The sequence below is a fragment of the Alligator mississippiensis genome, chromosome 5 (genome assembly GCF_030867095.1).
Source record: "Alligator mississippiensis isolate rAllMis1 chromosome 5, rAllMis1, whole genome shotgun sequence".
In the NCBI taxonomy this organism is placed as follows: domain Eukaryota; kingdom Metazoa; phylum Chordata; order Crocodylia; family Alligatoridae; genus Alligator; species Alligator mississippiensis.
In genome coordinates, this window is record NC_081828.1 from 83,231,823 (window position 1) to 83,245,508 (window position 13,686).

The following is a 13,686-nucleotide window of genomic DNA, read 5'->3' on the forward strand; positions in this document are numbered from 1 at the left end:
TGCCTCTCCATACTGAAGGGCAAACATATGTATCCCGTCCATGCAGCTTAGACAAATTGACATAGATTGGACCAATTCTGCCTTGGGGTTTTTGAATATCTGTTCTTAGCCTAAAAATCAAGGATTTAGCACAGACAATGATTTCACGGTCCATTATCATCTACCAGATACTCACTAATCTCTGCACTTAGCCAAGATCATTCAGGAGAGTCGCTCTCTCCTGTTATCTGATAATTTCTCTTATATCCGGGTTTATATTTGCATATTGAGTTTTAGCTTTTGTTTTACCACATTACTCTTGACACTGCTATATTAAGTGAAAACAAACTCTTATAAAAGAGGAGCTCTACATACCACACCAAAAGATGTCTTATTTATCTGTTTTTCAACAAAGCTTTTTTTTTTTAACCTCAAAACAGACTGTCCTCTAGCTCTGTAAATTGAGATTTCAAAATCATAATTTTATTATAATCTGAATAGAAGTGATATTTAAAAAGCAGAAAAATGACTATACAAAGAATTTATAGAACATTCATTTACATACTGGATTTTTTGTTGACGTTTTTTCTTTTTACTCTTTAACGAAAAAGTTAAAAATATTCACGAATAGGTAAGGCAGAGAATGAAACATCAGAATTTTAATGATACTGTTGGATACTTGGGAACCATTTAATTAAAACATGGCTTATAGCAGTTCTGTAGTTTAACACTGTAAGATTATAGCAGTACATTTAACAAGCAGATTAACAGGACGCTGGCTAAATACATGTGACAACTTGCTGGCATTATTTATGAGGCTGCATATACATATCTACCAAAATCCTTGGAAAGAAAGTGCTGCGATAACTAATTAGTCTTGTATTTGCCATGAACGGAAGTTCTGTGAATGCACTTTTAGATATATACTACACTATTGTATATACTGTACTATTTTGTGTGTTTTAAAAATTGTTTCTCAGGAAAACAAAGCATTTGGTAACATACTATAAAAAGGAATGCATATTAGAAACACCCTCTTAGTAATCATGGCAACTTTCTCCTCCTCAAAAGCCTGCAGTACCAGGATTCCTTGCCCAGCACCAACAGTGGTGCACTCTTGATCCTTGGCTCCCTGTTGCTGCTGAATTTGTTAGGCCTTTATAATGCACAAAGAATTAAGAATAACACCCCAGATGGCCATAGCTACTTACTGAAAATCAAACTTCTTACCTTCAGCCCAGAGAAACATGCCTTAGTGGTCAACACCAAGTTGGCCTAATTCAAGAGACATGTACGCTTTAATGTGCATTAGCCTATTTTAATGCACATTAAAGCATTACTTTAAAAACAGTGCTATTTACTTAATGAACATTAAGCATCACTTAAAAAGCATGCTCTTTAGTTAATGCGCATTAAGACAGGCTAATGTGCATTTCCCTAGTATCTCACAATGGAAATACTACACTTAATGAGCATTAACTAAAACACATTAATGCACATGTAGACATGCCCACTCATACCTAACTTAACTCCTAGAGACACAGATAGAATTTGAAGTTGCCATGGGCACATTCTGATGTGTTCACTGGGTAAGTTTCACTGCAGGCATGATGCCCATAATCTTCCTATTGAAGGACTTAAACCTGGACTCTCATGGACATTTCTGTGGAAGGTCTGACAGCTGGGCAATGGACTGATTTAGACTCCTGGCTCATGAGGATGCTAATTCACCAAATCAAACCACGAGAGACAGGGGCAATCAGAGCCTAGTAGTAGTTTAGCCACTCTTATGGAAGCAACCAGAATTCCTACCTGGGCAATTTGCCCTGATGTTTTTGACAGGGATCAAATTTATTAAAACACCCTAAAAATATCATCCACAGCCTGAATATATTCTTTTTACATGGCATATAAACATCATTAGATTAATGAAACTTTGATAAAAGAGTAAAGGGATCAGGTACACATCAGAGGCACTTGTCTTTGCTGCTTCAACGGTAGCTATGCTTTGGACTGCTTAATCTTTCTATTTACATATAGTGCCGCAATTCTGTGCACGGTCCCTGTGCCATGTTCCCATGGCTCTTCTAATTCTTAAAAAATCCTTGATGCCCTTATGAAAAATCAGAAGAACAATCATATAGGAACAAATCAGGGTAGAACAGATGCAGGTAGGTAATTTTACTTATTTACTATATGATTTTCCCATTCCTTGTGATGAGTCTGATTGTGTTAGCCTCTAAACTAGGACAGGTATCAGACAGCCTAATGTCTCATGCGGTTCTGCATGCAGAAACTTGCTCAATTTTATACCTCAGGTCATGAATATATTGATTCCTGGTGCCTTATTACTTCCAATACCTAATTCTAGGCCTGATCTTGTTCCCTTTGGAGTACATTTATATTTTACTATGGACTTCAAATGGAGCCTTTCTCTTACTGGGGTTATCCCAAGTAACCTGCCATAGTCTGTAGTACTTTACCCATCATGAAGGCCAACTACAGTCTGAGTAAAACTCAGGTACCTAGAATGCTTATCCCTTTATAAATATACCTGGGCACTCTACACTGGGTTATAAAATCATATGAAATACTTCTGACAGATTTTCAAATAATGACATGAAAGCTCTTAGAAATGGGGTAAGGTAACACAATATATTTTTCCCTTTAGATATCTTGACTCAAGAAAGTATTTAAAAATTCAGCTATAAAACTTAAATACAGTCCATTAAGAAAAAAGAAAAAGAAAAAAAAAGGAAAAAATGTGCTGGAAGAATGACTGTAAGTAACTACGGGGCGGGACAGCTTATGTCATAGTCAAAACATTAGTTCTGGAAGGACGGGAGATGGGACATGGTTTAACACTGTAAGACAAGACTTAGAATATGAAACTCTACTCACTACAGCAAAGCACATGCAACATGCTACATTTAGGCAAAATAGTATTAGAAAGGCCAAGCAGAACAATGGCACTAGTATAAGAATATTCATATAGTATATTGAGATCTGAGGTCTACTATAAATAATCTGGCACCAGCAAAAATATATAAATTATACAAAATAATTTTCTTCTTTGCTTTTCCCTCATTTTTATCCTGCAATTATTAAAATAGAGATCTTCCCTGCTTACCTTTTTGTATAAAAATAATAATAATAAAAAAAAATCCAGTCATGGAATACTTTTCTGCACAACCTTTTTTTGGTCAGCTCCTCTGCTTTAAAATTACACATGCTAAAAAACTCAGCTTTCCTCACACACAAACTACTGAGCCATCTGCCCTGAAAATGCCATGCCTCTGCACCCTTAGAAGAAATTACCCTGCACTAACCTGCATCTAACATACATCCCGCACCTTCTAACTTCAGCTCCCACTATTACTGTATAAAGATGAAGGGAAGAGCAAATGGTCCTTCACAGACCCCTATTCTCTTAAGAACATCTGTCTGCATGGGCCATAGCTACCATTGATGCGATTGTGGCAAGTGTATAAGAGAACATATGTGGTTCTAACATTTTTTCAGCATAAAAGTAGCATGATCTGATGAGTGGGCAAATGCCTTTTTTTGAGAAAAGAAAATACATTAAAATCCCTTTGCTGGAAAGTCGTCTACATTTAATTTAGATGTGGGCTACATGACTTTCGGTGATACTCAACTTGTTCAGTTTGCAACTCTGCCTTTGATATAAACACCCAATGTTTTGATAGATCAGACAGGTCTTCAAAGAAAGGAGCACGCTCTCTGTGCTGTTAGCGAGACAGAACTGTCCTCTGTTTTCCTTCAGTGGAAGGTGTAGCAGCTGAGGAGTGGTTAGGGTCAGATGATGTAGCTGCATATTCCCAAATATGCTTTTACCCCTGTATCGCCTTCCCTGGAGCCAGCAAAGAGCTCTGGACTGCAGGCTGGGAAGGCTTCAAATCTTCTTCTGGGAACCAATCATAACCTTTGACACAAAGTTCACAATGGCGCTGGCGGGCTGTTCTGGATCATGCTCTGCAAACAGGTGGCACACATTGTCTGTGGGACTGCCTTGCTTCTTTGCCACAAATCCAAACACTCTGCAGTGGGCAAAATGAAAGTATGTTAGCGAACAGTCAGACAGACAGATGGCAACAAGTTTGCTTTGGAAGCAGAAAAAAATACTGCTTGAAGAAGAAAAGGCTTTCAAGGCAGTGTGGTCTGGTGGGGAGAACACCAAATGGGACTTGTGTTCTATTTTATTTCTGCTTTGCCAGCGGTCTGCTGTATGAAGCTAAACAAGTCACTTCACCTCTCTGTGCCTCAGTTTCCTCACCCAAAAATGCTGGGATAATGGTATTGGCCTCTTATGTCATGAAGTCTAAGTTCTACTGATGGAAATGTGTTAAGTAATTCTGGCTGACCAAAATAAATAATCAGTCAAACATGACCTAGATTAATTTATTGGAGATCATGTTGTTTGGTGAACCGGGCAGAGGACTGAGGGTCAAATGAACTTGTGCCTATTTCTGGTACCACCACTGCCTCACTCTTTAGGCACACTCAAGGCACTTATCCCTACAACTGAAAAAGCACAGGCTAATTCTGTGCAGGTTTTGGGTGTCCATCCTGGCACAACTGGTGACTACTTCTCAGAGTAGCTGAGCACCTAGAATTCAGATGAAGTCAACAGACTTGTTATATTGGACTCAGACACTACTTTCACCTCTTAGCAGCTGTTTTGCTGACAAGTAAGAAAACAGTTAGTTTAGAAGATACCCTGAAAATAAAAGCCTCTATGCTAGAGTCCATATGACTAATCCCATTTTTAGAAAAGGGAAATATTGGTGTCACTTTAGTTAAAGACAAGAGAGCTGACAGTCTTCAAACTTACCATCGTCTTAGAAAAAATAACACCAAGTTTCTCTCTATAACACCTCTACAAAGTGCTTCAAACCAGGCTAGAAAGGACTATCTCTAGTGTATTTCTGCCCTGGTTGCTTCAATCCTTGATCTCACTAACCTGTTGACAAGAAACACTAAATGTGGGGTGGTGTGAGATGACATTGCAACAACGTGCAGTGCTACCTGTTAATACACAATAGACATACTTTAGACATGCAGATGAGAACCACTCTCAACTTACTTTGCTGAAAGGCCATCTTTCATCCACCTTGTTGTGTGCAGAGGGGGAATAACAAGAGACGGAAAAACAAAGAATAGATTAGCTCTTGTAGATCAACAACATCAATATCACAAAATAACAGTAAGTGTTCATCTTCCTTACTTTCTGTCCTGTGGATCCAAAGCACAAAAAATAACAGTATTGACAGGATAATGCCTCCGGAAAAAGAGTCTGTTGGGGGAAAATAAAATAAGTTTTAGGCATTCCTAAGATTTTAAAAAGGTTTCAGAAATAGAGATGACACCAGCAACCAGACATCCAAGAACTTCACTCCCATTTAGGTAGTAAAAAGGGGCCAGATTTTCAAAGGAGTTCAAGCACTGTCTGAATAGGAGCTGCTGGGTGCTTCTGGGAATCCAGCTCCATAGATAATGACATTCCCAATCTAGGGGTAAATTCTGCAATGCACTGTTTCTTGGTAGGTCCTGAGGCCCTGAGCATCTCTGTATTCAGGAGCAGTTAGGTGCCAGTGCCTTCTAGAAAAGAGGCAGCAGCTTGGAAGACTAGGGCCTCACTGAAAAAAATAAGGCCTTTTGTTATGACTGTAGCCAGGTATAGCTGTTACATTTCTACTGGGAGAATCACCAACCCCCTGGTAGAAATGACAAGTATACAAACATTCATTCAATTTTTCCTGGAAGAAACATGCGCCTTTTGGGAGAAGATCTTCCATACATCACCCTGGAAGATTTCCCTTGCAAGAGAGTTTCTCTTGCATTAAAGAATGCCTGTACACTTCCTTCCCAGTCTGATCTGGGAGGGGAGGGGAGCAGCAGGGACTTCATGGGGCATGCACTTGGGGAGGGAAGCAGTGGGATAATGATCCTTGCCTCTTCCTTAGACCAGGAACTGGGTACCAGGTAGGTGCTTTGCCTGGGAGCTCTTCCTGGGGCTGCAGCCACAGCAGGAAGCTTGGCCAGCAGCCGAAGTATGGCTCCGGCCGGACAGGCTCTGGTTTTGGCTGGTACATGCTGCTGCCACGTGTGTCGCACTGCTTTTTTTAGCGCGGGTTTTTTGGACTCTGGGATCCAGTAGCAGCATTCAAAATTGTTTAAAAATGTCCTCTGCTAGAAACGAATACTTATTCAAGGCCTGAATTTATCAAGCAAAACAGTATGTGAGGACCAACTCATTTAAATGCTTTGCAAATAAAAAGTAATGAAATAAAAGAACTGAATAGCTGCATCTTTGTAAAATCAGCAGCTATATTTTTTTGCTCCCGCTTTAACATACATGCGCTGTCAGACGTGAGTTTCAGGGACAGGACATCCCACCAAACTGAGAAGAATGTATATGTGCTCAGAGTACTAATGTAAAGATAATGGCTCACAAGAAATAAAACAGAAAACTTGCTTCCAAAGTAAGGCAGAGCACCAAGATTCTCAAAATCCTATGTCCAAAGTTGGACACCTAAACAGAGGTGAATTTAGTGGGAGATGTAAGCACTTGGGAACCTCTGAGAAATCACACACATTAAGGATTTAAGTTTAAGCATTTATTTACTGAAAATTTTGGCTTGAGGTTTACCTCTTTAGATTCAGACCTATCTCAAGGGGTTGTTGCAGAGCCATGGAAACCAAGGTGTTTCATGTGCGTTTTGAAATCTAAAGACCCTCACAGTCTTCAGTAGAGAGCAAATGGAATTTAATTGTTAAGAAAGCAGCTTGCCAGCATGAGGCACACCAAAGCAATGTCCTAAATACTGGCAGAGGAGAGTCTGCTTACACCAACATTGCTCAGCAATGGCTGAGACACACTAGAGAACACAGCCCATTTCAGTAAGTACGGTGGATGGCAAAAGCTGTCCTGAGCACTGGAATTACCTCCTGTTCTCTGAAAATAATACTGTAGGACTGCTATCATTTGGCGAGGAGAGATAATGTTTGGAGAAAGTGGTGGTAGCTCAAGATTTGCTTTCCACTACTGTAGAGAGTGCATGCTCTGGGATGGATCTGCTGTTATCATTTAGACCAAGGATAACCGCACTACTGTGTCTGAGCCACAAGTAGACTGCAGTGCTGAATAGGGCTAGACATAGTTACTCCACAGCAGCTTTATTAGTGTAGGAGCGTCAGACCAGAGTCAGAATCGGACTTCACTCACTTTCTTTGATTGTCCGTCAGCGTGATCCCTTGGGCAGACACCTTGAAATGGACCACAGTAGAGATGGGAGGAGGATCTTGTATCAACATCATGCTCAGGGCTTTTTGCACTGCCTGGTAGCCTGTAAGAGACTCCATTTCCACAGAATTCAGGTACCAGACATTGCATGCTGCAAAGAACAAGGGAAAGGTTTCAGGAGTTATCTTTGTCTTTGCTTATAAGGCTCCTGCTTGATTCTCTCTGGGATTCCTGCCTAGTTTCAGGGTTATTTCATTAGCTTCTCCTTACACTTGTCATGTTCCACTTTAGCTTTTGTTTTTTTAATCTACATTGTACAGTCTTGGGGCAGAGGCATCTGGCATTTTGATGATATGTCTTTACAGTACCCACAATACAACAGTGCCCTTCACTTGCAGGTACCTTTGAAATCCAAATGACAGACAATAAAAACAGCATTGAGAAAGGGCACTCCTAGGACTGACTACAGCAAAAATGTGGCCGTGGGAGGGGAAGTCAACATTCCACATTGAAACTCAATTACTGCAGCTAATATAGAAATACCAGGGTTCACAGTTTTGCAGTGTCAGTTCATGGATAGTCATGCTTTCAAGTTATATCTGAAGTGCATTCAGTCAAAGGAAACGATTCACTCGTTTGGCAAGACAACAAGAACATTTTCTCCCTACGAAGAAATTAGGATTATGTAGTTCTACTTCTTTAGTGATTTATGTATTCAGTAGTTTCCATGCGAACAGCAACTTCAAGAAGAATGGAATAACTATTTCTGATCTTGTACATCCCTTTTTTAAAATGGTGTCTAATTCAGAGTTTGTCTGTTTTTGGGAGTTCAATGACAGTCCTAAGGGGACATGAAGTCATAGAGAATTAGGGCTGGAAGGGACCTCCAGAGGTCATCTAGTCCAACCCCCTGCCTGAGGCAGAATAATCGTTATCCAAACTATCCTATACAACCATAATCTAAACCAGGGGTGGGCAAAATACAGCCTGCCAACTGACTGGATCCAGTCCACAGTTGCCCCCATGGTGCTATGCATGGGCCAAGCCACAATCACTTCAGCCAAGGCAGCTGCTTGCTGACCTGGGTCCCGACTAGTGCGTGCAGCTTCTGTCAAGGCTGTTCCTGGTGTTGCTCTGCTCCACTCACCCTCCAGCAGGAGCCGCCTGGCTGAAGCTTCCCCCCCCGCCACCTGCCTAGAGCACTGCATCAGAGGCAGGAGTGGGAGAAGGGCCTGCTGCTAGAGGTGAGGGGAGCAGAGCAGCACCCAGGTGGCTGCAGCTGCACTAGGAACAGCTCCGCTGGAAGCTGCATGCACTGGCTGGGGCCTGGGCTGGCAGGGCTGTTTTGCTTTGCTTGCCTCTTCCTACTGCTTCTGCCCTTACTGCACTGCTCTGAGCCAGGCAAGCTTCAGCCAGGCAGTTCCTGTCTCACTGTATGGAGCTCTTGCTTCAGCTCCCAGCTGCCTTCCACCCACCTCCTTCCACCCACTCTTCCCTGCCCCCCCACCAAGTGCAATGAACAGCCACCTGTGGGCAGTTGGAAATGGTGGAAGGCAGCTGGGAGCTGGAGCACCATGTGCTGAGACAGGAGGAGCTGCCTGGTGGAAGCTTTCCCCCCCGCCACCCACCCAGAGGGGCTCAGCAGGGGCAGGAGCAGGAGGGGAAGCCACATTTGGAGGTGAGAGAAGCACAACAGTCCTGCCAGCCCAGGCCCCGCCAGCATACACAGCTTCCAGCAGGGATGTTCTTGGTGGGTCTGCAGCCAGCTGGGTGCTGCTCTATTCCCCTCACCTCCAGCAGCAGTTCCTCCTCTCGCTCCTGCCCCTGCTATGCTGATTTCAGCAGGCAGGCGGGGGAAGCATGAGCCAGGCGGCTCCTACTGGAGGCAAGGGGAACAGAGCACCACCTTGCTGGCTGCAGCTGCACTGGGAATGGGGGGGAGGGAGGGTGCTGGCCCGGCTCATGACAGCTCATCAAAACTCCCTACAAGCCCCTTAGGCCCAAATACTTGCCCACCCTGATCTGAACTCTACATAAGACTACCATCAACCCTGACCCAGCATAGACCTAACACCCTAACCTGCCGCAGGTAAAGCAGAGGAACCACAACAGCCAATGTCCTGCTCCTATAAAATGTTGTCAATATATGCTCAAGAGGTCTATATCTATAATTCCAGTAGAACTGTAATAAAACCATGAAGTTCTGACTTATAGTCATCTACTCCATTTGTATTTCATAGGACATTAGCCATTTTCAATACATCCATATTATCTGTGGCCCACAGGGTTTTAAACCTTCTATAAGGTAGATAATTTATCTCCGGCACCTGAAACCTGACCGCCCATACAGAACTAGAATGTGTGTTAGGACCCCAATCCAGCAAGCTACTTAAGAGAACAAGTCATTTTCTTTACGTTAGAGGCACACATAATTACTACACTGAATCAGAGCCCACAGTTTAGATAATCCCACATAGTTTCTGTATATAGATAAAGAAACTCTGAAATTGCAAAGCTTGTTAAGTCCTATGGTACAAGTCCAATCAACACCCATTTCACAGGATAAACACAAGCCAATGGTTAACTCAGCTGTTAGCAAAATTTGTTTCTTGGTAGAAATATTTATATAGGTATCTGTACTAAACCTGATGATTATGTTAGTGTGCATTAATTAGCATTGTTAAAGCACTGCCTCAAATATTCTTTTATTAGACCAACTAAATAGTTAGAAAATTTTTTCTTTGCAAGCTTTCAGGTTTTAAAACCCTTCATCAGGCTGAGGAAGCATCTGCAGTTGGTGTGGTCTCTTCCTGGATGGAATGAAGAGCACACACCAACTGCAGATGCTTCCTCAGCCTGACAAAGGGTTTTTAAACCCAAAACCTTGCAAAGAAAAAATGTTCCAGCTATTTAGTTGGTCTAATAAAAGATATCAGATTTACCCAAAGAACCTTGTCTGCCTATGTCCTTAGACGAACACAGCTACAACCTACGCCATTGCCTCCCTCCTTAAGAAATCAGAAAATTACCAGCTGTGCTTTACACATGGCTCCCCTGTAATTTGTGGAAAGACTCCTCCCTGTTTTTACAGAAGACAGACACATTGCTATGCTCTGACACTTTCAAAGTACAAACTGTTTTTACACAGATTTAATAAATTTGCCATTCCAGAAAGAATATTGGGCACCTTTCTGTTTTTTTAAATCCAGTGGCCTCTGCTTGGACTGAAAGCTGGAATGAATTTGGTCCACAGGTAACTGTTTAAATAAAAGGATGGAATAGATGGAAAAAATGCAGTGATATGAACCAATGATCTGCTTTTAGATTTCATCTGGTTCAACTTCAGACCATGGGCTTAACCCATGACTAGATTCCCTCATTATGAGTGAAAAAAAATCCTAACCCATTTTCAGGTATTGCCTCAGTCACTTTGCTTGAATTAATTACAATGCAATTCATTCAGGCCAAGGTCTCACATGTAGCATTACATTTGCACAGGCTGCTGGCTGGAGCATGACAAAGTTGCATTGAAGTCCACTGAGAGAACGATATGGGGCTACTCCTTTGCAACTGTCCTTCACTAAAATCTGTATGCATTTCCCCAATTTGGATAAACACAATATTTTCTCACATACAGTGTGCCCTGGAATAAGACAGACACCTTGTTTTTGAAAGGCAGAATGAAGAAAAAAAAAATGTTTCATCATAGTAAGTAACTGAGTTGCAGTCGCCGGGAAACTGAGCCTGCTTATTGTTGTCTGCTCCCTGCAGATCCTATGTGGATTTTACTTTTGCTTTTGCTCTGTAGGTGGCAGAAACAGTTCTTACCATATTTCTTGCATATAATGCACACTCCAATTTCCAGCAGCTGCTTTTTGGAAAACGGTGTGTGGTACATAATAAAATATGGTAACAGACAGCCTGGTTTCTTGGAGCTTTAGGAGCATCAGAAAAGAATGTGATAGTGGCAGTGGGACATAGGATTTTTTTTCAATGAGAACAGACTAGAATTTTTAATTTAAGTGTACAATTTATGCTCTGAACTGATGCAAACAGAACTCAAATGCTAGTGATTCCATAGCATCAGTTTTGGTAGCAAGCACAAAGGAAAGATGACCGTGCGATGACACTCACCCTACAGTATAGTTTTCTTTTCTTTGCTCCATGGCTGGTACTTTGGAGTTCCACTTTCATGGTAAGGAAGAGAGCACTCTCTACTTCTCCTTTCCGATTTAGCTACAGAAATGGTTAACCTAGGAGCGTATCTTTATTTTGTCTTTTTAGATTGCAGTAAGTGTACAGGGTTGTCTCATCTGATTTACCAAGCCATAGTTGTTTACATGTAAGGTCTGCTGTTTATACAAGAAGTTGACTATCTGCTTGGAGTGACAGCTTTAATTAATACTGAACTCAGTATCAAGAATGTTTGTGTGACAGGAGAGAAAAATGTTTGAACTAAACAAAGTTAATGTAAAGTGATGCAGGCTACCAGTGTTTGAACAAGGCATTCCAAGTGGTAGGGCAAAGACACTGGATCCCCAAATGCCCTTTCCTATTTAGGTTCTAGGTCACTGTATCTAAATTAGACAATTATTTAATTTTCACATGATTTTTAAGGTGACATTTCCCACACGTAGCTGCTGCTAACAACTATTCATGGAAGAAATAAAAGAAATACAGTTATTTCTTTGCTCTAAGAAGGTTAAACATTGCCTGGACAATGAGAACCCAGCTAGATCTTGAGAATAAATGCAGGCCTTTTATGATGAGTTTATTTATGCAACTTTTCCTTTCAAATTCCTCCTCCTTGGCTCTTCCTTTAGTGGCCACAACACCCATGACTAGTAGTGGCAGACAAATGACAACACACGCGCACTTCCAGCACAGCTTGGCCAATGCTGACTATTGCCTCAGCCACACGTTCCTGCTCAATTCAAAGTACCACTGTGTCACGGCGGGGTCCTCGCGGAGGGCCGTGATCTCCTTGAGGCCCTCTCACCGCGCTACTTCGACCCGAGGGCACCCTCCATTCTCGCCCACCACGTCTTGATGGAATATGTAATAGGGAGGCTGCCTTGTGTTTCCTCGGGCACGTAAGCTCCTGGACCCCTCGTGGGTCTCCCCGTATGATAGGTGCTACTCAAGCACCCCAGCCTTATGGGCTGCGCGTGGCTCCTACCAGCCCCTAATACCACGCCCCAAGCCTCGCAGATGTAATAGACGTTGTTAGGTCTGTACGCCCGCTTCCCGGGCCTCCTCTATAGTGTAGCCCACTCTGGGCTCTCTCTCTCATGCCCAGTCTCTCGCTGGGACTCTCCTGATGGTGCGGTCCCGCTCAGGGACCCCCTAGCGGACCCCGGCCCTTCCGGCCAACCGCACGGGTATCCTCTCTGACCCCGGCTCACCGCGCTGCTACTCCCTGTCTTCTCAGGGGCAACCGCAGTGCCCTGCCTCGGTCTGAGGGGTGTTGCCGCACTAGCCTGCGGCCGGGCTCGCTATGCCCATCTCAGGCTCCTCGATATGGCCCCGCCCTAGGGCTGCTCCCCCTCTTTGGGGCTCGCCGTGCCCACACTGGGCTACTCAATAACATACAATGGCGCTCCCCCTCTTTGGGGCTCGCCGTGCCCCCACGGGGCTCTCAATGCAATCGCCCCTCGCTCTGGGGTCTATGTACCCTACACACAATCCGGGGTCTATGTCCCCTGTCTGCAACCTTCTGGTTGCGCCCGCGACCCACTGGCTGTGCTCCTCGCCGCCAGTTGCTCACGCCCTGGCGTGCAAGCTGCGCCTTCCCTGGCGCTATGCAAATAATGCGCCCTCTTGGCGCTAGGGCACCCCACACTCTCTGGGGTCCCTATAGTTGAGGCCTCCTCCAACCCCTACAGCCTCACCCAAGCCTCCGGGTGTAATAACAAAGTCAAACAAACTCACAAGCCCCTAGGCTGTAACACAAATGCAAGCTCAAGCCATCTGGCTATAACTCAAACCCAAAGCCCTATGGCCATAACAACATTGCTCCATATGACCATGGTACTTGCTGCTAGGCTCCTTTCCACATCCTCACTCCCAGAGCTCCTGCCTCCCAGGCTGCTGGCAGAGAACTGCTAGCCTGGCTTCGGCCCTGGGCTTTATAAAGGCCAGGCCCTGCCCCCTTCTGGCCAGCTGCTTCTGATTAGTTGCCCCGGCACCTTGCAGCTGTGCTCCTTAGGCACTGCCAGGGCTCTCTCCCTGGCAGTTTCTCCTCTCCAGGAGCAGAGCACCGAGGTGCCCTGCGACACACTGCAATTTCTATAGTCAAAACAGACTGCTTCCCAATTACGCAGCAGTGCTGTTTAGCATGGTATTTTTCTGTGCCGAATGCTTTGTAACAGGTCAGATCAGCTACACAGCACTCTGAGACAGCAGGAAAACCCTTGCACCAAGATCTTTCAATCTGTACTTCT

The 13,686-nt window shown here is 43.6% G+C and overlaps 1 protein-coding gene across 19 annotated transcripts in view; it reads right to left on the reverse strand.

The window, feature by feature from the left end:
• Positions 1-440: 440 nt before the first annotated feature.
• The window catches only part of TNS3 (tensin 3), a 571,451-nt gene continuing 558,205 nt past the window's right edge, over positions 441-13,686 (reverse strand). For all 19 annotated transcript variants that reach the window (XM_059728559.1, XM_059728554.1, XM_059728556.1 and 16 more), the window contains 4 exons: positions 7,226-7,394; positions 5,225-5,293; positions 5,084-5,110; positions 441-4,037 (listed from right to left, as the gene is read on the reverse strand). In XM_059728559.1, the coding sequence (XP_059584542.1) occupies positions 3,893-4,037; positions 5,084-5,110; positions 5,225-5,293; positions 7,226-7,394 (410 nt within the window). In that variant the 3' untranslated portion in view covers positions 441-3,892. The remainder of the gene's footprint in view (positions 4,038-5,083; positions 5,111-5,224; positions 5,294-7,225; positions 7,395-13,686) is intronic.